We start from the raw sequence: 27,208 nt of genomic DNA, 5'->3' as shown, positions 1-27,208 counted from the left end.
TCATTAATGAGCACAAAGAGGCACCCATAACTGCTTTTTAAAAACACCAGCTTTAGTAAACAAACTCCAGGTTTATAAATCCACAGGGCTTTTAGGGAGGTTGATCAGTGTTTCTGGAGCGGGTTTGTGGGTCAGTGATATGGCGCTCGAGTTGATTGTGTTCACAGAGTGTGGACTGACCGCGGGTCAGATCATGTAGTTCTTCTTCAGCGCACCTCCAGGTTACTGTTTGAGTGGCTCTGCTCACGGGGTCCGGCTGCTCCAGGGTCAGGTTCAGGTTCTGCGAGCCAGAGGCCGATCCAACGGGAGACATGCGGGCAGTTCCTCCTTCCAGAATGACACGAGAATGACAATCAAGTCACTTTTGAGCGCAATCGAATTAATACAGAATACATTTGTGAATGGATTGAGTGGAGATCCAATCAGTCATAATGTAATTCTGACTTAAAGATCATATTAACCCCGTAAAGTCTGACATTTAAAAGTATAGTCTGAAAAATTAAGCGTTTATAGAACCTTTAGACAAAAAAAGTTGTTTGTATTTTATACCTGGCTTTTGTGGCTCAGATACTATGATATAGGAGAATATGGAGTTCATACTCAAGGAGGAAAAACATCTCAATATTATTCAGAGGCCCAAACTGAGCAAAAATATGCCATTTGGTGCCGTCGCTGATATTTAAATTGCCAAACCAAAACCAAAGAATTAAATTCTTATACCTTGTAATCTAAATTAGTGAGATCTTAATAACAGTGTAACAGACTATTTACATAAAACACATATAAACATTGTGTTCTAATAATGTCTCACCATAGTCCAGCTCCTTCGATATGTTCTTCTCCAGCTCCGTCTGCATCTGCAACAGGAACAGACCAGATCTGACTTCATCTCATCAAACACACGTCCTAAAACTAGCACTCGGTCAGGTTATTGTTTAGTTTACATTGCCAAAGTGTTCATACTATAAAAATGCATAGCCATAACTATGCAGATGCATCATGGTTTTGACTCATCTGGTCAAAATCCAGACGCTAGTAAAAGTATCTGGTACTATTATTAATGGTGTTTTTTTTTGATGCATTTTTTTTTTTATTAAAAAATGTAGTAGAAGAAGAAATATTGTATATTTTTACTATTTAAAATAGCTGTTTTCCATTTGAATATATTTTAAAGTGTAATTTATTCCTGTGATGTTAAAGCTGAATTTTCAGCAGCCATTACTCCAGTCTTCAGTGTCACATGACCTGATATTTTTTAATGATTTCATGCCTGAACAAACGGCTGTAAAGTAACCCCGGCTAGTGATATAATTATAATACATTTGATTAGTATAATATTAAATAAAGACTGTTGTGAATGTCAGGGGCATTAAAAAAACAGCAGATCCGATGCTAAACTGAATCAATTACACATGTATATTAGTCTGAGAAATTACCCAAAAAAGGATTCAAAATGGGACTGATAGTTACTGACCTGAGAATAGCAGAACATATTAAATCACACTTTTGATAATTGATAGTTTATGGTTTATGTATGCTGTACACAGTAGGTCAATTTTCTGTCCTTTAAAATACCCAGATGACCTACAACATTCATCAAAACATGCAGTTAACAACCAGAGCACACTGCACTCAGTACTGTATCCCACAATGCAATGCGCTTGTCTTCCATTTCCAGTGTAATGATTGAACAGTCTCTGATCCAACTTCCAAAAGTTAATAGTTTTACACAAAATAATTAAGATGTAAAATGATTTGTTTATTTCCTACAACTAAAAGCTGAGTTCTGAATTAAACTGAATAAGGTAAATATACAACAGTGTAGCATGAAACAATGTTTTTATGTTGTATACTGCATATTTAATGCATGCAATTTTTAGAAAAGTATATATATATATATATATACACATATATGATTTTTTTAATTATTAAAAAACTTAAGCTTAAAACAATGTATTATAATATTTATTATATTTTAAATATATTTATTGCTATATATTTTTTTTATATAATATTTTAATATATTTAAACTACATAGAAATATAAAAAAAAAAAAAAATGAAAAAACCATGTAACAAGATTACTAAATTTTAACTAAAATTGAAATGAAAACTGAAAATATAAAAATTAAAGTTAATCCAAAATGTTAATAAATACTATAAAAGTACATAAATTATACTTAATAACTAATTCTGAACAATTAGTTTTCAAAATGTTTTTTATAAATCGACAGTGTGTAGTAGAAGCTGTAATGCATAGATACAGTGTGTATAGAATATAATTACCCCCCTTTAAAATAATCATATTTTGTTGCTTTGCAGCCTGAAATGAAGATGGACATCCCGTAAGTCTAAAATCAAACTTTGATCTAATTAAAATCTTGCTCAGAATTAAAAAAAAAATCTATTCAGCATGATTTGTGACTCAACGTTTGCTCCCATAAACAGCTGTGTGAAGCCACAGAGACACATTAAGCAGGTGTGTGTGTGTGTGTGTGTGTGTGTGTGTTCTGACAGTCAGAGATCTGCACACATCAGCTACACACCTGCTCAGGTATCAGGCTGCAGAGAGGACAGGTGAGAAACAGACTTTTGAGCAAGAAGCTGAAGATATCAGAGACAGAAGAGGATATGAGTCCAGACAGCAGCCACAGGAAAAACAGACCAGAAGGGTTATTTGCTACGTTTATGAAGGGAAAGATATTGGAGGGAGAAATATATATCATCGTTGGTTAGTTTTAGAATCACCACTGACATGGGATTTATTTTGGGTGTAAGTATTAGAACATGGTTAGTGTTGAATGTTGAGCCAGGGTGTTGTAGCATTTGGAAAAACCTTTTCACAGTCTACATGAAACTGACTTCATGCACCATCGCCACCTTTGCCAGGTAGGCTCTCGTCTACTGTCGGCTGCTCTGCGATTTCCCCCCTACCGTCCCCAGCAGCGGCGTCCCGAGGCCCAGACTCCTGTTCGGGGGTCCCAGAGAGGCTCCGTAATGCCCCCACGGAGCCTAGAGCCTGACCACATCTAGAGCGGGGCCCCCTAATCCGCCGTTCACTATACTGCTGGAGAGCAGAGATTTACTGCGCTGCCTCTCGCTCAGGAGTTTAGTGTTGGCCTCCGCTAACCGCTCATTCGACCTACACACAAAAAGACATTTCGGCACATTATTAAAAAAAACAAACAAACAGTTAATCACTATGAATCATTGAAATAAATCAATACTTCTACGATTAAACAAATTTATTATTTACTGATAGAAAATTATTAAAATAATACATTTAATTAATACATTAATAATTATTAATAATAATACATTTAATAATTAATAAATTAGGGTAACTTATTATTTTTATTTATTTTAATAATTAATTTGTGTTCGTTTTTAGTTTGTAAGTTTAACATAATGTGTCTGTGCCTCCCCTTAATACGATATAACAAATATATTTTTTCTAATTTGTAGTTTTCCTAATTCTATTTATTTTTTATTTTTATCAATTTATTTTGTATTCAAATTAATTTTAGCTTACTTGGTAATTTTACCATTCTGCTGCGCATTCCTGATCTGCTCTGAAATAATTTTTTATATTTTTACTAATTTTTATTTATAATTTTATTAATTTTATTTATAATTATTATATAATTAGTTTAAAACCCGGTCAATTTTATGCAATCATTTTTCCATACCTCCCCTGATATGCTTTAAAATAATATTGATTGACTGATTGATTGATTTTAGACTATATATTTTATTTCATTAAGTTTGGTAAATTAATCAATGTTATTGATTTATTCATTTTTTAGATATTTTTTGATATGTTTTTAATTTTTGTTTATTTATTTTTGATTTTTGTTATTTTTTTTTTTTAGTTTTTATTTATATTTTTACTTACATTAAAATGTTTAGTTTTATGTAGTCTAATTAATCATTTGTGTTTGTCTCTCACTTCTCATATGCTTTGAAATAATATTTCCGAAATTATTTATTTGTTTTTAGGACTTTTATATGATTAATTCATTTGTATTATTGTTTTTAGTTTTACTTACTAAAACTACAAACATTTTTAGAGCCACCTTGATATGTTTTGAAATAATATTTATTTCCATTTAACTTTTTTTTGTTTAACATGAATTTATTAATGATAATAATAATAATTGTGTTTTTTTTTTGGTGGCTTTCTAAACACCTATGGTCAACAGTATTATTCGTTGTGAGAGAGGGACGGAGACAATTAATATTATGCAGGTGGAAATATGCAGTACGTGTTATATTATCAGATTTAGTCAGATTTGAGAGTAGATCTTGTACCAATGAGTAAGACCTCAGTTTTATCACCTGTTGACTGTTGAGTTTTAGAAAGTTGACTGAAAGCCAGTCTTTAATTTCAGCTTAACATCTGGTCAAGGAAGGTGGAGGAGATGGGGTGTTTTGTTTGGAGGTAGGGCAGGGGTGTGTTTCGGCATAGCAGTGAAATGGATACCATATTCCTGAAAAATATAGCCCAAAGAGGGAGTAAATAGAAGATTAATAGCAGTGGGCCCAAAACAGAACCCTGAGGGACACCGGTGGTAAATTTTTTAATTTGATTTTAATTTGAACAATCCAGTGAGATATGACCTTAACCAGGACAGAGTGTGCCAGTGATACCTATAGAATCAGCTGTACAATTTATCATGATTTTTTTGGCCTGATATGCTTTTAAATAATTAACCGCCATTAATTTTTTTTGTTATATCTGAAAAATGTCATTAACGTGATTAGAATTAAGACATATTTCTAAATGTAATTTTGAGGACAGTCTCCCATGATGCCTCTCACCTTTCTAGTTTGGCAGCCAGACTCTTGCGGAGGCGGAGCTCTTCGCTGTGCAGCTGTTTGTAGCGCTCCAACTCTGTGTGGCTGGAGTCTCTCTGAACGAGACTGTCGTGCTGAGTGCTGCGTAAACGGCTGAGTTCTCCCTCCAGATCCCTGATGCGCTGCTCCAGCTGAGCGCGCTGACTGGCCTCATTAGCAGCTTTCATCTGCTCCAGAGCTTCCTGAGACGCCGCTTGCGTCTGACGAAACATACAAAAAGTGTCTAAAACTTTTTACAGTAAACAAAAGAATAATAATTATTATATTTTATATTTTAGAAATATATATTATAAAAAAATAATATAAATAAAATAAAATGCTGCCTATATGAAACATAGCGTCTAAAAATGTATAATGAATAATATAAATTATAATTATCTTTATAAAATAAATACATTTTATATTTAAAAATATATATAAAATTCTAAAATAATAAATGAAAAGGAAAAAAAATATATATAATGCCTGCGTGAAGCTTTATAAAAAAATAAAATAATTATAATTATTTGTTAAAATAATATATTTTAGATATATAAAATAAATAATAAAATAACAGTAAACAAAATAAGATGCTGTCTGCATGTGACGAGTGAAAAATACAAAGCAAAATTATTGTAACAATTTTTTTTTATAGTATTTTTATATTTAAGAATGTTTGTAATGTATAATAAAAAAATAAAATAAAATAATAAAGGAGCAAAGGAACATCATTTTCGCATTATGCAATTGAAACTGGCCAATAACGGTTTTGTATTCACTTGCTTTTTCACTTATATTTGGTGCTTAACGATCGTTTACTTTGGACTTTGCACATAAATATGTAACAACAATAAACACAAGGTTAAAGCGAATGTGTTATGGTGCATGTTGGGTCTCCGACTCATGTTGTGTACCTGCAGGAAGAGGTTGACCTCCTCTAGTTTGTGTCGGATCTCCTGTCGGGCTCTTTAGTTTGTGTCGGGTCTGTTGTGGTGGTCTTGGCTCTGGTCCATCACACCGGCCTCCAGCTGCCGGCGCAGACTGGCCACCTCCTCCTCCAGCTGCCTCTTACTGCGCTCCAGCTGCTCGTGGCTTCGGCTCAGGCTCTTCACAGACGACAGCTTCTCCTTCAGCTGTCTGTTCACCTCCTCCAGCCGCGAGCAGCGCGACGCCTCCCGCTCGTACTGAGACTGCAGCTCATCCACCTGCGCCAGAGGAAGGGTGACCACAGGATTAGAGGCAAGCAGAAAAGAAGGAAATAAGAGACTCGATCGATCAAGTTTGCATACTTTTATCTGTCTTAAAAATGACAAAAAATGTTGCAAATGTCTGTAAAAGCCTAAAGCTGAGACTGTACCCGGGTCTTCATTCTGCTGACGGCGCTCTCTGGCCTCCAGCCGGTGGCTCAAAAGTCTCCTCTGAAGTTGCCCAGAGAAGAGTCCAGCTGTGAACCGCCCTGTTCACGCAGCTGCTTCTTAGCGGTCTTCAACAGAGTTTTCAACCTGACACACACACACAGTAAGACACACTGAAATTAGAGACATTCTCTATCAGTGTTGCTATCGTTAACTAAAAACTAAAACATGAACTTTTATTTTTTATTTTTAAATTTGATAAAATATATTAGATGCAAAACCTAAATGAAGAATTAGAAATGCAGCTAAATTAAAATAAATTCTAAAATGACTAAAACTGAAAAAAAAAAAAATTCAAGCAAAACAGAAATATTTTATACAAACTAATAAAAGTGACAAAAGCACAAAAATAATTGGTTAAACTAAAATTAAATTAACTGAAAACTTAAAAAACAAAAGCTTATTATTAATAAATATTAATATATACAATATATTAATAAATATAAGAATGGTGTATATAAATAATACTAAAAATAACACTGTTCTGCTTGCATTTGAAGTCAATTAAACCATGAGATATAGGTACTTATGTCCAGGAAGGTAATTAATGACAGAGTTTTCATTTTTTGGGTGAACTATCCCTTTAATAGATAGATAGATAGATAGATAGATAGATAGATAGATAGAAAGACAGATAGAATAACATGATTATTTGTCCTGCTACACTTGGAAATACATTGCTTTTCAAATGCTGTATCAAGGTTTTTATCACTACACATGTATTTGTTATTCTACAGCACTACAGCAGCAAAAAAGACAGGCTTGGAGTCAGTCCTCCGTGAATTAAACAAATGTAAGATATAAAAAGCCATATGCACTACATGCATGTATCTCACAGATTCGCAAGCTGGAGGATCCGCATTGCCGGCTTCTCTACGTCCTCAAACACGTCTACAGGTGTAGAGCTGCAGCGGTCGGGGTTAAAGGTTAAATGGTCACCTGTACATTTCTTTCTGAAGGTCTGTGTTTCTCTTCATCTCCTGCTCCAGACGCGTGTCCACAGATTTCTTCTGCTCGGCTAGTTTTTTGGCCTTTTTCTTCTCGAGCTCCATCTGAAACACAGAGAGAGGGTGGATTATAGGTTTTTATTAGTGGTTTTTTAACATTATTTGTTTGTTTTTTTGATGTGATTTTTAAAAATTTTTTCGTGTGTTTGTTACTGTTTTGTGACATTAAATACTTCATCTAATAATACTTTTAAGAATATTTTCCCTTATATATACACTATCATTCAAAGTTTGGGACAATTTTTTTATGTTTTTGAAAGAACTCTCTTCTACTCACCAAGGCTTAAATATTTGATCAAAAAACAGTAATATGTAATATATTAATAAAATAACAGTCTTCTATTTGAGTAGATTTTAAACTGTAATTTATTTCTGTGATGCGCAGCTGAATTTTCAGCATCATTACTCCAGTCTTCAGTGTCACATGATCTTCAGAAATCATTCTAATATGCTGATTTGCTGCTCATTAAACATTTCTGATTATTATCAATGTTGAAAACAGTTATGCTGCTTCATATTTTGGGGATTATGAATGGCTTTATTGTTACTTTTGATAAATTTAATGCATCTGTGCTAAAGTATTAATTTCTTTCTTTCAAAAAGACCCCAAACTTTTAAATAGTGCATTTATATACACATTTTAAACTTGTGAACATGCAAACGTTATGTTTGTCAAAAGTATCATTTGTTGTAATTTAATGTAACATTTCGGATGGACATTGTGTCTTTCTGGCACCTGATTGGTCAGTTCTCCTTTCTCTTTCTCCAGCTCAGAGAGGCGGAGTCCCAGCCGTGAGCGGCTCTTTAGCTCCTCCTCCCACAGTGTTTGTGAGTCCTGGGCATTATGGGATAGCATACTCTGCTTCTGTACCTGGAGAGGAGAACCTCAATTAAACAAATAGTTAATATACTTTCCCGTAGCACTACGAATCAGGGCTATTATCATTAACTAAAACTAAGACTGAAAACTAAATTAAATAAATCAATTAAACATATTTTAAAAATACATATATATATATTAGCTAGTTGCCACAACAACATTTCCCATTTTCATTAAGGTGAAGTACTAAAATTAAATAAAAATATATGTATACATATTTAAAAATAAATAAAACTAAAAATACAATTATTTTAGTAACATTACTAAAACTCTCTAAAATTAAAATGTATCAGAAAACCTAAAAATTAAATTAAATGTAAAATATTAATTTACTAAAATAACACTCTATGAATAAACTGAAATGTTCTCAGTCTATCCTCTCTTCGTCTATTGCTTGAGATGCATTTTGAAGCTCAGTGTAACGCATGTTTGTCATAAAGTTCACCTCTCGGTTGAGTTGTTCTTCTAGCGTCATCTTACTGCTCTGCAGGTTTGTGACGATATCTTCCAAACGATTCCTGACCTGAGAACAATCACAGATGTCAATACACCACAGGGCCTTGAACACTCTCTCAGCAAAGTACTTCATGCAGATCTAGATCTACTTCAGATCTCAGAAACCAGAAATGCAGAAGGTAGAAAAAGAGTTTGCAATCAATGCAAATCAAAACAAATCCGCAAACAGACCACCACCAAAGCAGAGAAAATACCCCGCTAACAACCAAACTAAAGAAAAGCAATAAAGAATACAGAAACTTTTTTGTTTCTTGTTCATTTCAAGTGTAAATCACAGTGAGATTTGAAGACCTGGAGAGCTGTAATTCACAGTAAAGAAAGAACAACCAATAAAGTGAACCGCTAGAATCACAGCTAGATGTTGGATACCAACCCCTTCTCCAGGTGATGAGCCTGATAGCTGTGAAAAGAGTGACTACACCATCAGTTTACATACAGTCAGCTCATTCTGCACTGGCACAAATAAACAGAGTTCAACAAAAGTGAAGCTCAGATGACTTAAGAGGGTAAAACGAGGCTCTGTCAGGATTAATGTCTAAATCTAGGGATGTAACGATTAACAGCGAGCCGGTTGAAAATTGATTCAAATATGCAACGATTAAAATCGGTTGTTGTGATGCTAAACTCATGATTAATTTTGGGCTTTGATTTTGTATGGGTGTATGTCTGAGGGGAACTTACTGTCTTTAGAAGAGTTTAAATGGTAATTTTTTTTTCATCTTGCCTCTGTATAATGCATATTAAAGTTCATAAGTGCAGCACTGCTTTGTTTTAAGCAGGCGGTAACCGAGGAAACGCTTTTAAGCTCCACCTGCTGCAGTGTTCATAAGTGCTTTGTTTATTACAGCAGTAACCAAGGAAACGCTTTAAGCGCACACCTGCCGCAGTGTTCATAAGTGCTTTGTTTACTGCGGTAACCAAGGAAACGCTTTAAGTGCCACCTGCTGCAGTGTTCATAAGTGCTTTGTTTACAGCAGTAACCAAGGAAACGCTTTAAGCGCACACCTGCCGCAGTGTTCCTAAGTGCTGGGGAGAGAAAAAAATTGTTTACAGCGGTAACCAAGGAAACGCTTTAAGCGCCACCTGCTGCAGTGTTCATAAGTGCTCTGTTTACAGCGGTAACCAAGGAAACGCTTTAAGCGCCGCAGTTTTCATAAGTGCTTTGTTTACAGCGGTAACCAAGGAAACGCTTTAAGCTCCACCTGCCACAGTGTTCGTAAGTGCTTTGTTTACAGCGGTAACCGAGGAAACGCTTTACGCTCCACCTGCCGCAGTGATCGTAAGTGGTTTGTTTTAAGTGGTTTGTTTGGAAACGCTTTAAGCGCACACCTGCTGGCAGAGAGTGAACTGAAACGAATCAAAAATGAATCGTGAGTGAATCATTTCATTCCTAAAATCTACCATTATCAGTTGAGTCAGGACACTTCTTCTTCACAAACTGAGGTCAAATGAGTGAGATTCGAGAGAACTCACCACAGTGCCCTCCTGAACGCCCTTCTGAAGCACCTCGATACGGTTGGTCTGCTGTTTGGCTGTGGCCTCCAGTCTGGCGTTCTCGATCTCTAACCTGTAGATATATCATAATCACATGAACCATTTCCACACATTAATGATCAGATATTTTAGTAGAGGATTACAGTTAATAATGATGGACACTTTTGTGTTGTTTAGCTGATGGATGTAAGATGAGGAACACAGTGCTTCATTTGAATGCATTTTTAAATTTGCAATTAAATACTTTAATATTATGTAACAAATTAATAATTAAATATATAAATATGAATGTAAATCTATTTATAAAATATTCATTTTAAATAAATAATATAAATATTAATTTAATGTAAAGGTCTTAACTTAATAGTATGCACTACATATCATTACTATATGAATTTGAACATTAATCTTAGTATATTTAAATAATTTTCAGATTCAATAAATTACACAATATATTACTACTTAAATATGTAAATATAAATGACTCAATAAATTTATTTATTTTATTTAATATTATTATAATAGAATATTCATTATGCAATAACATGTAAATATGAATATAAATACATTAATTAAATGTTTATTTTAAATTATTGTAAATGTCATATACAACAACTTAATGGCATGCACTAAATGACATTATATAAATATATTCATATTCAATAACTTATAATTATGCAACATATTAAATATGAATATAGCTATTCATAAAATATTCATATTCATTAATAGAATATTCATATAAAATGCATTTTATGCAATAAATGACTATGTAAATAAATTCATGTTATCTAATGTAATCTAACATCTAATATTCTTATTAATTTAATGTAATTCATAACAGCAGTCACTTGCTTCTTTTCTGAATGAATCAGCCGTTCAAACGAATCAATTGAACGAACGATTCAGTGTTCAAATCAGTGAATTGCTGCCACCTACTGGCAGTTTTAGTTTCATCTTATCGTTATTTAAATATCACCATCATTTAATATTTCTTTTATTAAATATAAATAATATTTGTATTATTAAAGTAAATCATTTAATATTTCTACATTCAAAATTTTATATTTAAAACATTCATCGCAACATGAATTTATTAATTTAATTGCACTTATTTAATTGCCTCATTTAACGTCTGTAAATATACCTACATGCCACTTTTGTGTTCTTCTCTGCCACCTCTGTAGCACAAATTAATTTTAATACTGATTTCATTTGAACAGTAACTTATTATTTTTATTCTATTTATTATTCTATCTAATTTTGAAAAATGTTTGAATTTGACATATAACATGACACTTTAAAATGCCGAAGGTAAAAAAATGCCCCTGTAAATCACTTAAAGGAGTCAAATATCACCTATTAATATTGATCAGAAGGTGCTCCTGAATTTTTTGTCTGTGCTCTTAAATTTTTTAAATTAGGAGCATACGTGCTCCTAAAAAGAAAAGTAAGCGTAGGGCCCTGTATTCACACATACACATCATGTGTGTGTGTGTGTGTGTGTGTGTGTGTGTGTGTGTGTGTGTGTGTGTGTGTGTGTGTGTGTGTGTGTGTGTGTGTGTGTATATATATATATAATTGTGTTATATATATATATATATATACATACAGACAATATTTTTCTGTAATAAACTGTCATTTTAATTCCTCACGTCACTTATATCAGTACCATTGTTGTTACAGTGTGACATGTATCATATGAAGCCAATGAGTGAATGTTTGTGGACCCGGTTTACACAAATTAATGGTACCTCTGCACCGCCTCCTCCAGCTGTTTAATGGTTTGCTCTTTGCTTGTGGAAGCAGCTAGCGCCTCCTCTAGTTTCTGAGCGGTACTGCAGGCTTCTCGCTCTTTGTCGTCCAGAGAGCTCTTCAGCTGGCTGATGCGTCTCTCGGCCTGGACATACACTTCCTCAGACTCCTGCAGCTGCAATTCAACACAAAAAAAGTTTAGTTTAAAAGCAAATAAATGGAATTGTTTTTTGTTTGGTGAACTTATTTATTTGATTGATTCAATAAATGAACATATATTGTTCCTGAGAATGAAGCTACTCCAGTTAAATACAGATTGTTCTGTTAATAACTGACACCAAGCTGATCAGGAAGTATAAGGAGATTGATGGTTACCTTTCCCTTCAATCTGTCCATGTCCTTGAGTGTGCGCACCTTCTCTTCCTCCAGATCATTACGGTACCGTGTGTTGACCTCCAGAGAAGCCTCACACATGGACAACTTCTTCAGACAGTCGGCCAGTTCCTGCTGCAGCTGCCTCAGAGAACTCTGCAAAAACAACAGCTTGATACTCTCATTTGATCAGGTTTACATGACATTTTACAGGATCTACACAGGGCCGTGTGCAGCACATTGAGAAGTCGATGATTTCCATAAAACATTCTACAATGGAAGTGCCAGATGTGTTGCAATGCACCTTTCGGTTGATCCATGTCCCACTTCTATTTTCGCCATACTGCAAATCTACTGTCTATCTGAAACTAAATTGTTTTTGTATCTCATATTTTAATATATTATATCGATACATTAAATATTTATATATATTTATATATTATTTGTATACATAATATATATAAATTTACACTTTATTTATATTAGCATTAATATGTAAATATTATTATTATTATTGTTATTAATTATTTTTTGTATGAATTTGATGAATTATTTTAATACTTAATAATATCACTGTGATGTTTATGGTTTGTATATAGGCCATCTCTTATTTTCAGCTTACATATATGCAATTATAATTATTATTATTTTTAAAATATATAAAAATAGAAATTATTTGCAATATATCTAACAGCATATATTTAAACATATTTCAATTTCTAATTATATATATATATATATATATATATATATATATATATATATATATATATATATATATATATATATATATATATATATATATATATATATATATATATATAAAAAAATATTATTTAAATATATAAAATATTAAAATAATATTATATATATATATTTAAAATGTAAAATTTTATTATTTAAAAATGATTTTTGTTATTATTATTAATTATTAATAATTATCTTGCATTTTAAAATGATTTTTGTATTAATTTTAGTTATTATTTTAATAAATTATGACTCTAAGCTTAACTAACCCATAAAACTTACTTTTTTATTGCTGCTGTCTAGTCTCAGTCTTACATCTGATGTATCCATTAGTGACACAACATGATGATGTTCGCTTACAATAGACATTATTTTTTATTGCTGCTGTCTAGTCAAAATTATGTCATTAATGACTCACCCTCATGTCGTTCCAAACCCGTGAGACCTCACGGGTTTGGAACGACATGAGGGTGAGTCATTAATGACATAATTTTGATTTTTGGGTGAACTATCCCTTTAATAGTGCATTTTGTTGTTAGATTAAAATAGACATTAATAGAGCCATTTTTAATGTATATAATATTTGTAATTCTCTGTTTTGTTTTTCTGTTTTTTATGTTTGCTGTTTGTCTTTGCCAGCTCTTTGCTTCTCTCCTCCACCAGGTGGACTCTCTCCTCTCCGTCTGCACGTAACTGGTTCAGCATTTCGGCAAAGTTTTGGTGCACATCTGTAACGGCTTTATCCTTCGCCGAGCCCTTGTTGAGCGCCTCCTCCAGCTGCTGTCGTAGCAGCGCATTCTCGCTCTGAGCCTGGGCCAGTCTCTCCTGCATGGCTTCCTGTCTGGCTCCAGCACGGCTGGCCTGCTCCCGTTCGCTCAGCACCGTGGCCTCCAGTTCTTTGAGTCTGGCCAGGGCCTGGTCTTTCTCCCGGGCCAGAGTCTCCAACAGTACGCCCTTCTCAGCGATGGTCAGAGCATTGCGGTGACACTCGTTCTCCAGGCTGTTGGCGCGTGCCTCGGCCTTGCTGAGTTTCTGGGACAGGGACTGGATGGTGTCCCGTTGTGTACTGGACTCAAAAAGATGTGTCTTTTATTTCGGCTTTTCTTGTGCTCGTTGGTGTTTCTCTGGGTATAGCGTGTATGGATCTGTGTGTGTTTGTTGGTGGTTTGTGAGAGTTTTAAAAGATAATTTAAGAGAAGTTAATAGAATTTCCTTAAATTTAGTTCAACACAAATGAGTTGAAGCTGGCTTGGCATGTCTTATCTTAGTGTAGTGCAGCGTGCAGTGGTGTCGTGGCTTGCTTGGGTCTGGCTCGGCCTCCAGTTGCTGCCTCACTTGCCTCTCGTGCTCCAGTTTAGCCGTGATCACTGAGCATTCGGCCTTCAGCGCACTCAGCTGCCCGTTGTACTGGAACACAGTCTGGGCCAAGGCCTCCTCACTCAGCTTCATGTCCCTGCGAGCATCCTCCAGTCTCTCGCGTAGGGCGTCTCTCTCCTCCGCCAGCCGTGACTCTTCCTGTCGGCTGTGGCAGTGTGAGCGGTCCAGCTCGGCCCGAGCGGTGTTCAGTTCATCCTGTAGGGCTCGGTTTTGTTGCATCAACTCCCGCTCACGGTCCGATGCCTCTGTAAGCTGGGACATGGCCTGAGCACAGCATCAGTAATGAACTCAGTTTAACGTTACAAACAGTATGTGGTCTGGTTGCAACAGAGTGATTGGCTCTGTAACAGTATGTTAATGCCTAAGTGTAGGTCATTAGCACAAAGCCTGAAAATCTGACCAATCACATGCCAGCGAACAGTTTTAGTTCACTGCTTATATACGGTAAACCTAAATCATGAAGTTCACATATTTAATTTTAAAGTATTTGATTTAGGGACATTGGTCATTTGTTCTCGATTATGACGTCACTGCATATGTGATTGCAAAGATATGACATCCTACGTTTAAATTTGTTCTCAGTTATGCTCATATTCATGGTTTCTTAGATGGGATGTGCATTTTGTAAATCGATGACGTAACTATGACATGACTACATATGTGATTGCAAAGATATTCTATAACTGCATATTGATAATTTGTTCAATTAAGCTCATGCTCTTCATGGTTTCTTAGATGGGATGTGATAAAAGCTGCAAAGCTATGATGTCACTGCATATGTGATTGTAAAGATATGACATCACTGCATATTTGACTGTAAAGCAATGATGTCACAATGATGTCACATGATTGTAAATTGTGATTGTTCTGGCATTAAAAAATTATTTGCATGCACATTTGCCTGTTAAAGGGATAGTTCACCCAAAAATGCAAATTACCCCATGATTTACTCACCCTCAAGCCATCCTAGATGTATATGGCTTTCTTCTTTCAGATGAATAAGATGGGAGTTCAATTAAAAAGAGGCGTTCCAGCGGATGACATAGGTGTAGCGTATTCACTTTTTATGATGGATGGACGCAGTTTTTTGGGTTTCAAAATCTCGACCCCCATTCACTTCCATTATAAAGCTTGGAAGAGCCAGGACAGTGTTTAATATAACTCTGATTGTATTCGTCTGAAAGAAGAAAGTCGTATACACCTAGGATGGCTTGAGGGTGAGTAGGTTAGGAAAATCAGCTAATTTTCATTTCGGTGAACTATCCCTTTAAGCGATGATGTCACTGCATATATAGCTGTAATGCGGTGACTTAAAATTATGACATTACATCACTGCATTTCTGACTACATATTAGTTGCAATGAATTTGCTGGCTGCTAATATAAACAGAACATTTCTAAATATTCCCAGACAAGCATATGAAGTTTTGAGAAGGTGGCAGTGGTACCTCATTGCTCTTGTTGAGGTTTCGAAGGTTCTCCTCCTCAATGTTCTGCTGCTTACGCAGGTGGTTGTTGAGTAACTCCTCCTGTAGGGCGCGAGCACTGCGCTCATGAGACAGGAGACGCTGGGACTCATCCCTGTCCTCCTCAAGCTAAACACACAAACACACTCTTCAGCACACTGAGAAAACTGTGTTATGAGCTGCTTTTACCAGTCTGCTGCCGTTGACCTGTTTGATGCTGTTCTTCAGGGCTCTGATCTCCAGTTCCAGACTGCGGACTTTCAGCTCAGCTTTGTGACGCTCCTCGGCCTCGGCTCGCTGCTGCTCCTCTTTCCTCTGGAGCTGCTCACGGGTTTTATTATACAGCATGTGAGCACTCTGATGCTTTTCCTGTTCCTGTTTTATAAGGAGGATTCTTATGTGAGGAGAGAGGGGGGGGAGAGGGGGTGAGTTGTTGTAAAAACTGCCTGAGTTGAGTTTGAGATGGACTTAATTGATGATTTGTTGTTGTTGTTCATATCTGTTTCCGCTCCATTTGAGATGTTCTAGGCTGGACTTGCTGCCTTTGATATCATCCAGCAGGATCTTGAGCTCGTTGCGTTCCTGCTCCAGCTGAGAGGTTTTATCCGCCAGACGGCTGTGTCTGTCTCTCTCCCTCTGGATGGTGCGTTCGTACTCATGAAACATGTTCTGTAGTTTCACCACACTCACAGAGTCTGCAGGACATATAAGATACAAGCAAACATCTTCATTTGCTGAATATCTGAACTTAACTGTTTGCTTTCAGCCGACTGGAGCTGACTGACTCACCCAGATAACTGGAGTCGAGCTGTTTGAAGAGCAGAGATGCATTGTGGTATCCAGATACTGGAGTCTCCAGCTCCTCAGTGGCTGTGTCAGAAGACTGGGTGAGATCTTCAAAATCATCTGCCATCTCCAGCTCTCCAGTACTCTGCATAGGAGACAATAAAGTCAATACAACACATGTGTGACACTGAGTATCCTGTGTTAAACTCCTACAATTATGAGTAACATTTTCCTTCATATTCTCAAAAGTCAGTGCACAGTTTGGACAGTCTTAAACAAACCCTTAAACGAACACTTATTTTTAGAGGTTTAACTTATCAGGACAAGCGCTCACCTGCTCTTTCTTACGCCTTGAAGATGGGGACCTGTCAGTACAAAGAAAAAACATGATTTTATGCTTTATCAGACAACACCAGTCTACCGGAGAGCAAGTTTGGTGCTCTAAAATGAGGATATAATGCAGTATTCCCTATAGAAAAATTTACGTTATAACAAGGCCCATATGGAATCTGCCTGCTTTTCATTTGCTTTTATTAATTCAACGCTGATTGTGGGTGTACGTATTACAGGTGTATAGGTGTTCAAGTTTGGTTGAATTCTGTGGGCACACAGATTCTGTGCAGGCCAAGTTATACTTATAATGATGCTGCTGCAACATTGCAACAGATAAAACCGAGCTATAAATAATATATTACATTAAAAAGCATGTAAATACTGCATGTATACCTCCTGTCCTCTTCCGATAGCTCACTTAAAGTACTATCATCAAAGACAGACTCGAGGTCTCCGTTATGGCGGGTCGCAGGTCGGGAGGGTTTGCCCTGCAGAGGGGGAGCTACACGGAGATTTCTGGCTTGGCTACCTACAGTTTTCTTTTCCTCCTCTTCATCTTCCTCACCATGTGGTCGTGCCCTGTCAGTACTGGAGGTGCACAGATCTCATAATGAAGTTAAAATGAAAGATTAAAAAAAAAAAAGGCAACTGCACGCCCTCCACCAGGGAAACAGCAATGATGACACCAAATTCAAAGCTTCTGCTAAAACCTGATGACTATATCCATTGGCATGAAACATAATTGAAAAAAATTAATATACCACAATAATTGTATGTCATGACTGTCATGTTTTACATGCATGCATATACTTTAGAAATAGAATGAAAATAAAATGGTCAAAATGTGTATTGATTGATCACCCATGGCTGTTTGCTTCAGTATTTTTTTTTTTTTTTTTTTAATTTTTAAAATTAAAATATAAAATAATATAAAATTTTATGTTTTTTTCTAAGTTAAAGTTTTCAGTAATTTTTAAAATAGAAATAAAATAAAAGTATAGCTGCAAGCAGTGATAACCGGGATTCAAGCATTTTAGGTATTTAAGCACATAAGGAAGAAGACATTACATATTATTTAGCTAGCCTGTAACCAACCACCTAAATCAATTATTTAAAAAAAATAATTTTGTCAAATTCAGGTGATTTACCATTGAACTATGACGTTTATGACTGTTATAGCGCCAGCTGTGGTCCGGTCTCCCTGAAACTTTACACGCTTGTTTAGAATCACCTGTCTCATGTGTTCAGCAGGTTTTGTGAAGTTTTGAGTTTTCGTTTAGGCTTTATAGGCTATTGGGTATATTAAGACAGGCCCCTTTTTGATAATTATGGACCTAGAGAGTCCAGAGAATTGCACTGCGGTGGTTTTTCCAGATTGAGTGAAAAACCTAGGACTAGTTTGCAAAAGTAGGTTTTTCACATCTTATCAATCATTTAAAAAACTGTTTGATTGACAGCAGTGATTCTAGAGGCAAAGTTGTTTGGAACGAGGAGGTCTATCATACGATACAAATATCGCGTGTATGTGCGGAAAAACCATGCAATGCACAGTCGTTTACACCCACCCATTATTTTCATGTTGATAGGACAAATGGTTGCCTAGCTATAGCGTCACCAAGTGGCCCATCTCCGTGATTTTTTTCCTGTGACCTCAGCTTGAGCTCTTACATACGTGTTCCGAGTTTGGCGAAGAAATCTCATTCCGTTCAGGAGTTACAGGCATTTTACTAAATAGTGGCTGTGCCCTTCATTCGTTTTTTTTTGTGTCTTTTTGAAGGTGTGTGTAGAGTTTTAAGTTTTTTTTTTATTTTTTTATTTTTTCTCTCTATCTGGATCTTTCTGGTTCCGATCGGGTGAAAAACCTAGGACTAGTTCGCAAAAGTAGGTTATGCAAAAAATGTGAAAAACCCGAAATTCTTGCCTGCTCACGATCAAATCTTATTTGTCCAGCATGAGCCAAGGATTCCAGCGACAGACGGTTTAAGAGTTATGAGCGATTTCATACTTTCGATCGCTGTAGCGCCCCCGTCAGGCTGATTGGGGTGAGCCTCAGTCACATTGTAGGCAGTGTGAGTACTATCATCCCTCCAAGTTTCAAGTCTCTACGACTTACAGTTTGGTCTACACGATAAGTTTTACGTAGAAATCGCTCATCCAAGACCATTCTAACAATAGGGTTTCAGCGCTATGCGTTTGAACCCCTAATAAAATCAAGTTCTTCAATGTGATTGGATCACAAAAACATCTCCCCTCACATTAATTCCATTTAGTAATGCAACATATGTACCTTCTTGGACTTCTTGTCAGATGTCTTGGTGAAACACTACCCTCTCTTCCCAAAGACCTGCCGTCAGCCATCCCTTCCTGTTGAGGTTTCGGGTTCCCAGAGTTGTTGTAAGTTTTCTTCCCTTTTACTTGGTCAAGTTCACCTCGTTCTCTGGTTCCTCTAGTATCCCATAAAGCACTGGGCTGGTGTTCTCCCCTCATACCATCCAACTGTTCCTTATTACCCTAAAACAGAAGATATTATTTGTTGAGAGTGATAAATCATCTTTAATGTATGCATATAAGCATTATTCTAAGAGCATAAGGAAATTCTAGATTTAAAACAACTTATGGGAAATGTGTATGTATTGATTTAGTCAACTGATCATGCAAAACATTCAGATACGGTCACATACGAGACAAAACTGAGTAAAACACCACACAATGTCTTCTTTTCTTATTTAAAAAGAAGCACTAGCAACATAAAACACACTTCAAGCCAACATCAACGGAGAAGTTCTGGGTTAAAATAGTTGTTTGAAACTCCTCCGTTGAGACACATCATGAAAACACACACTAACACTAGTATAACAGATCTTCAGGAAGATGAGGAGAGATCTTCAGACAGCTAGAGGAAGCAATCCTTGGCACAGATGCACACAACAGATGCACATGTGAACTGACACCCAAGTGAAGCATTTGACACCAGTGCATAAATTTAACCAATAAATATTTAATAAAGTGACAGACTGGATTCAAGACAAGTGCTGGTCAGGTCACACAAGTTAAAACATATACAGGACAAGACGGGACAACTGAAGACCCCATGAAATCAAACTTAGAGCTTTGTAAAACATGAACTTTTTAAATGCCCCTAAAAGTTCAGTAAAGCATCAGAAAGATGCTTTAAAAGAATCAGTAAAGCAAGAAGCATACTGATGTCGAACACATCTATTGTTGCACAGTGAGCAAAGCTCATTATAAGCGCAGCCCAAAATCATATTTTTCCTCAGGCTATTGTTTAAACTAAAGGATGGTTATTAAAACAATATGATGTATGCTTTCCCAACTTCCCAAGCAGAAATACACAAAAGAAAAAATGTGTTTGTCTATTTCATGCAGTGCTGTTTTTAACTAAAACTAGCAAAAATCATTTACAGCAATTGAAATAGATAAAATATAAATATTAGATGAAAAACCTAAACTTAAAAAAACTTATAAATAAAACTTAATAAATAAGGAAATTAAAATACGTTTTTAAGTCGAAGTACTAAAATTAATACCATTCAAATGGAAATAAAAAATCCATCAAAGCTAAATAGAAACAGACATATGACAAAAGCAAAAAAAAAATCCATCAAAGCTAAATAGTAAAAAAATTAAAAAAAAAAAACGAAAATATAAAAATAGAAGCTCATTCAAAATATCAATAAATACTATAAAAGTATATATATATATAATACTAAAATAACACTGATTTCATGGGGTGTTAAAATGCATGAAGAATGTAAATGATTTGAAGACATTGTGAAATGAGTTGAAATGGTAGTACAAAAAATGTTGACAACACAAGATAATAGCTCTGTTTCAAAAACTAGTGTTCTGCCCTGCTGACTACTGCCTACATAGGTAGCTGCCTTCTAAGGTACCACGATAATTATCTTACAACATCATAACAAATAATGGGTTTATTTAGATTGATTTAGAACTTTTTGCAACACTTCCAGTAGTGTATAAAATGCAAATATTTGCAAGTTTACAATAACAAGGCATCTCAGAAGGCAACATAATTAACATGTCACGTCAGAAGCATGCCGTGTCTTAAAATGCTGTCTGGGTAGGCAGATCACTAGGTTTGGAACAGAGCTAATGACTGGCAAAACCAGAGATAGGGAGCAGCTGTGTAATTTGGCCCGTCAGTGTCTGGTCAGCATTACAAGATGACTAACAGACGGTTTTGATTTTGAAGCTGGAGCTTTTCCCTCGCATTTTGAGTTTATGTGAATGAGGAACAAGAAGACAGAGGCAAGACTGTAAGTCTTCATTCGTTACACAAGTTTGTCTGAGACTCCTCCCGGGGTCCTACCTCAAGTCTGGACTTCCACAGGCCCTTGTCAACCTCGTTGGAGTCAGAAGAGGGCACTTCTAGAACTTTGGGTGGGACTTGTAGCTCGTTCTCAACAAGCGTTGAAGGTTTGTAAAGCTCTTCAGGTTCTTCGTCTTTGTTGCTTGCAGATTCTAGTGCACACTTATCTTTGCTTCCACTATCAGGTTCCTCAGTGTTATCCGTTCGGTTCTCTGGCTCCTGGGCCTCATCCGTTCGGGCTCCTGGGATGATTTGAGGGTTATGTTGGTCACTGGGAAGCTCTGCATCACTGACCTCAACACTAATGGTGCGGTGGACACTTTCAGACTGTGAGTCCTCCAGGCCTGACTCTCTCTGCTCTGGGATGGGCAAAAGTATTGCACTTCTTGCCCGGGCGGTGGGCCGCACTATTGACTCTTCCTCTTCCTCTTCCTCACTGGAATCTTCATCATCTGCTTCCTTTTCCACCTCTTTCTTTTCCTCTTCATCACCTTGTTCATCTTCTTTCCACTCCTGCTCCGAAAGGTCACTCAGTGGTTCCTTGTGCTCCAGTTCTCCGAACCTCTCTTTTAGTTCCGCAGCTACGTTTTTGTACTGGGACTTGGTCTCCTTTTTGTCGTTCTCCACCCATATTTTCTCATAGCGTTGCTCCCAGGGAATCTCACCAGCTTTCTCCTCATGTTCGTCCTCTCTAGGAGAGGTTGGGCGCTCCAGTGGTTCACGGTTAGACGGCCTATTTATGTCTACAGAAGACGCTTGTAATGCCTCTCTTGCCTTTGTTTGCACAATTAGACAAAAGAATAGAATTAACAATGAAAAACCCAACAAGTCTGGTTGACAAGGACTTCAGACCAAACTTGAGACACATGCACAAGACTCGTGCCGACAATTAAACTGTATCACTGTCACCACATTTAACTAAAATAAAGCACAAAGGAAACATGTAGTTACATTAAAGACCAAATCCACTGAAGAAATCATATCACCTCAGCTTCCATTTACCACTAAGGCAAAAAACTCTATTTTCAACACTTCATTTAGTAAGAAGAGGCAGAGTTTTATGACAGGCAGATTCTTTCAATTTAAATTAAATTAATAAAATGATAAAAATGAAGGTTTTTAATAAGTCGCATTAAATATATAGTGTAATTTTTTATAGTAGGTGATTTTTTTTTTTAACTGTTTTTCATCCCTATCAAATTAAATGAAATCTAATTGCAATCCTAAATGCAATATTAAAATAAAAATGGCAAACTTAAAAAATTAAAAAAAAAAAAAAATTTATTTTTTTTTAAATTTTTTTTATTAATGTGATTTGTATGTAGTTTCGTTTAATTTAGTTTTATTTTAAATGTTGGTACATAGTTTGCAGACATTTTCAATAATGACATGCTTAATCAGATTTTTATTTTATTTTATTATTAATTTATTTAAAGTTGGCAGAATCCACAGAGCTTGTTTATTCTATGAATTGCCCACCTGATCTGCATCTTCACTTGCGTAAGAACTGTCTTCACTCTCGACATCTTCAGCTTTGGGTTCCTGGTGATGAACTGAAGAGAAATTCAGACACATCACAACATAATCTAAAACACAGTGAGAAGTATATTAAACCCTGAACATTCACCCTCACATTGAAGAGTTTTACCTGCATCAGACTCAGCGACATTTGGCAGTGAATTTGTCATCTTGGCTGGACTGGAAGTTTCCAAATCCCAGTCCGATTCTGTATATGAATACATCTTGTATCAGCATATATATTTATTGAAATCATCTCAAAAGCTAGATTTGTAGTTTCTGAGTTCTACCTTCACTCTCCGGCCTCTGATTGGAGTCCAAGCGCAGTCGTGGCAGTGCTTGTGGTTTTGAGCTGGCGTTTGTGTTGAGAGAACGTGGACTAGGTAGAGGTTTTGTGCTTGAGGTTGTTGTTTTTTTTTTTTTGTGTTTTTTTTTTTTTTGTTTGGCTTTTTTATGTTCCCTGGTGTCCACGTCCTGTTCCTCGGATGTTATGGGTAGTGCGGAAGCTGCTGGGCTTTCAAAGACGGGCTCCTCATCCAGCTTATGAACTGGGAATTTCTTACTGGCCTTACTGGTGGTGCTGGCAGAGTCCCAGTCTGAAGCATCTATGAGAGGCAGTGACAATAAATGATAAATGCAGACCTAAATGAGAACATCTTCATCGCCAGTGTGGAACTTTAGACTGTATTTATCAACAACCTGACTCAAATATTTCAAGCTGAGCAGGTTCAGAAAGAGTGTCTTTACAGATTATAGAAAATCTGTATTTAATTTTGAGCCTTTTTGCCTTGTCATGTGCACTTCTAGGCCCTGGCTCTGATATTATCAAGCATCCGCAGAACTAATGGAAGTACACAGAGCATAAGGGCTTGAGTATCTGATCTGGTGTTCTGATTTTGTGTAAATTTAGACAAAAGCAAGAACACATCCGACATACAAAACATACACTGAGTGCAAAATCTGATTCAGGAAGGATTCAGGAAATGTTTTAGTAAAGAAAAAACATCAGGTTACCTTCAAGATCATCAGCATCCCCCAAACCAAGCTCTTCCATCAGATCTGTAAGAACAGAGAGGTTTAAATGAGAAGCCAAACATGTTAGAATATAATTTAATTGTTGTGTTAAAAAAATGAGATGACCTGTTTTCTTATTAGCTTCTTTGGAATCCATCAGCTTACTAAGAACAGACACTGTCTCTCTTTTGACCACTTTAGGCTGTGAAAAAAAAAATGCATTTAATATTAAATTCAAAAGTAATAAATATGACATTTATGTCACAAAATTTGTATCCAATTTTATCAAAAATATTTGGATAAAGGCATCTTTCAAATGCATAAATGTCACAAAAAAAAAAAAATATTTTATATATATTATATATCTATATATATATATATATTTTTTTTTTTTTTTTTTTTTTTTGGTGACATTTATGCATTTGAAAGATGCCTTTATCCAAAAAATTTGAATAAAAAATTGCCATAAATATTTTTAATCAGTACATGTATTCCCTGAAAATAGTGTGCCTTTCTCTACAATATGATATAGAATATTATATATATAATTATCTATATATATGATATATATATAATATATATATATATATATATATATTATATATATATATATATGTATATGTATGTTGAGATAATTATTATTAATATATTAATATTAAATATTAATGGAATTAACGTTGCAGAGCAGCAAAGTGTTGAAATCCATCAAATTTCGACCATTTTTCATCATTTAATTCACACTTAAGACACTGCTTCATTGACAATCTATTTATTAACGCATTTTACCAAAAAAAACATTGCAAACAGTTCTTTGTGAAAAACCAATCAAGTTCAATAACTTGTAATAATATCAAAATGATACTTACTGGTATTTCAGTTTCCTTCTCTTCTTCATCATCCTCATCCTTTCTTAAAACTGTAAGGCAAGAAGGGACAAGGTTCAAAACTCCCCTCAAAAAAACATGAAAATCAATGGACAAAGACAAGCTTCCATGAAGCGAGTGCGCAGGCATGCACATGCAGCAATGGAGGTCTCCCATGATGCCTGTGAACTGGGGTTTGAGTGGCCAAATTTACAGCAGTACTGTAAATGCTCATTTTAATGAACTCATCTTGTAAACATGACCGACAATGATGGACCTTTCCCACTAAAGCATGTATTAGTTGAGCATCATTCCGTGTCACATCACATGCCTTAAATGCACAGATGACAACAGATGCATAAGACAAGAGATCAGGATCCGAGGACAAGATGTTAATGTATGTGACGGCTAGAAACGACGGAGGGTGATGATTAATCCAGCAGGGACAACAGCAAATCATAAATGCCTACCCATCGGCCTGCAGCCTCCTTGCTGGCCTACACTTCTCAATAAATTAATGTTCCTCCCTCCTCTTACGAAGGAGGGAACGTACAAGAAGTCTACAAAGGAATTCAATGAGATTATGAAATGCAAATCTACAAATAACCTAAACGTTGGATAATTTAGCATAGCAAATCTTGTAAAAACATCTGTTAAGCAGAAGCAATGGATAATGTTAATCTTTTGCATATTTTTAAGCATGAAATGGTTGCAGAAGGCTACACAGACAAAGCTATTAAGGTTTTCAATTCTAAAATGCAATCATATTTTTATGTAGTATAAAAACAATAGAAATGCCTTACATACCTTCGGTATTCTCCTCACAAATACTGGACATAGATCTACGTGATTTGGCAGGAGTGTGTGTATCACTGGCCTGTTTCTTCTGTGGGCTCTCAGAACCAGACTGTGAGGGACAAAAGAGACTATTTCAAGATGGTCACAGGTGAACAAAGGATCACAACCTGTTTCTATTTTTATATACAGTATTTGATAGTTAATTATCACAATTCCACTGACCCACTGCAGTTCCAACACTGACCTGTTTGTGTTTTCTAACCTGTAGGTTGGGGAAACCCTGCTTTAGGGGGATTGTGATGCTGTGCGCATAAACTGCATAACTATATGGAGATTTCACCGGCTTTGCTTTGTTTAATATATCATGTGACTGACCTCTGAATCCCAGGGAGAGTCGTCATTTTCATCTTCCTTTTCGAGTCCCAATTCTGAAAGGAAATCTGGAAAAACATGCAAAGAATGTTATTTATATGGTCACGTAATACATTAAATACCTGTATATATGGTCACTAAATGCCAAAAACTTGACGTAAAAATCATGTACCTCTTCGCTTTTCTTTGCTAGTAGCACCATTTTGAGCATCTTTAGCATTTTCACACATTTCCTCCGGTTCTTCCCTCTCATCCTCCTCTTCTTCATCCTCCTCTTCCTCATCCTCTGTGGAGGCGTCTTCCTGTTTAGTTGCAAACCAGTATAAACGGCAAGCATTTTACACTCAAACCAGAATAAACTGTTAGCATAGGAGTGGTGTACTTCAACGAGATTAGATACATAAAAGAATAAAAGACGAAACAAGTGGGATCTTCAGTTGCATCTTCAGTGTTTGTATCCTATCCACATCTAGAAACTTCAACTACAATACACTTCTATCCATTCTAGCCATCACCTGTAATGATCCGTGCTTTGAACCTCTTTCTTCCATTACGGCTTTATTTACAGAGTTCGGTTCATGCAACTTCTCAAGCTGCTCCTCACCATCATCTTCATCAGAATTAGAAGTGAGATCAACTTCGTCTATGACGGTGTAGGGGATTTCTTCTTGAAGAGCTGGTTCTGGTTCATCTGCGAACTCTACGGAAAGGTCATCCTCAACTTGAGAATCGGGGCTTGAATGTTGAGGAGATTCTAGATTTGTAGATTTGTTCTTGTCCTGTGAGTCTTGATCCAGATGGTTAATCGATGAAGGTGATGGACTACAATGTTGGGGACTTGGTGAGTGGCTTGAGGAACTTGAGTTTTGTGGACTTGTTGCAGTTGAATGTTGATGCCTTGGACTTGGTGCGTGTTTGGGACTAGGACTTGTTGAAACGGGACTCATTGCATTTAATGGTTTGGGGCTATTTGAGAGATATCTCATCAATGGTTTTTCAAACTGTGCTGAACTTGAAATGGCAGAACATTTTGGGCTACTATTGGAGAGATTTGAAGCTTGTGGTTGATCTGCATCATCAAAACATACATCATATTCTTCCGACAGAGACTCATTGTCAGAGACATCAGAGATCTGATCCATTTCGGAAACCTTGACCGAGCCACTTGCAAAGTCATACTGCATTTGCTTGACTTGGCTGCCGTGCTCTTGACTTATACTTTGGTCTTCATCACTTTGACCAACAATCATGGACACTGGTATAGCTCCACTGTCATCACCCTGATCAATACACCCAGGTTCATCATGAGT

General features: G+C 36.0%; 2 protein-coding genes across 6 annotated transcripts in view; both read right to left on the bottom strand.

Moving 5' to 3' along the window:
* Positions 1–27,208, bottom strand: part of LOC109057318 (plexin-B2-like) — a 344,361-nt gene that overhangs the window by 286,251 nt on the left and 30,902 nt on the right. The gene's annotated exons all lie outside the window — the stretch shown is intronic.
* LOC109099135 (ankyrin repeat domain-containing protein 26-like) lies at positions 1–27,208 on the bottom strand. Its single transcript, XM_042753494.1, is given in 34 exon segments — positions 1–327; positions 812–857; positions 2,880–3,141; positions 4,821–5,056; positions 5,750–6,040; positions 6,193–6,337; positions 7,190–7,302; positions 7,994–8,128; positions 8,583–8,660; positions 10,127–10,220; positions 11,902–12,077; positions 12,278–12,435; positions 13,597–14,166; positions 14,251–14,662; positions 15,846–15,992; positions 16,071–16,257; positions 16,332–16,370; positions 16,372–16,558; positions 16,653–16,794; positions 16,984–17,014; positions 17,376–17,570; positions 19,270–19,493; positions 21,334–22,107; positions 22,813–22,886; positions 22,982–23,059; positions 23,142–23,456; positions 23,866–23,910; positions 23,992–24,067; positions 24,732–24,781; positions 25,199–25,288; positions 25,536–25,635; positions 25,902–25,966; positions 26,071–26,200; positions 26,414–27,208. Coding segments are annotated over 34 exon segments (6,636 nt in total). The 5' UTR covers positions 27,149–27,208; the 3' UTR covers positions 1–91.

Source organism: Cyprinus carpio, chromosome B25 (assembly GCF_018340385.1).
Source record: "Cyprinus carpio isolate SPL01 chromosome B25, ASM1834038v1, whole genome shotgun sequence".
Lineage (NCBI taxonomy): Eukaryota > Metazoa > Chordata > Actinopteri > Cypriniformes > Cyprinidae > Cyprinus > Cyprinus carpio.
This window is presented reverse-complemented; position numbering and strand designations above follow the sequence as displayed.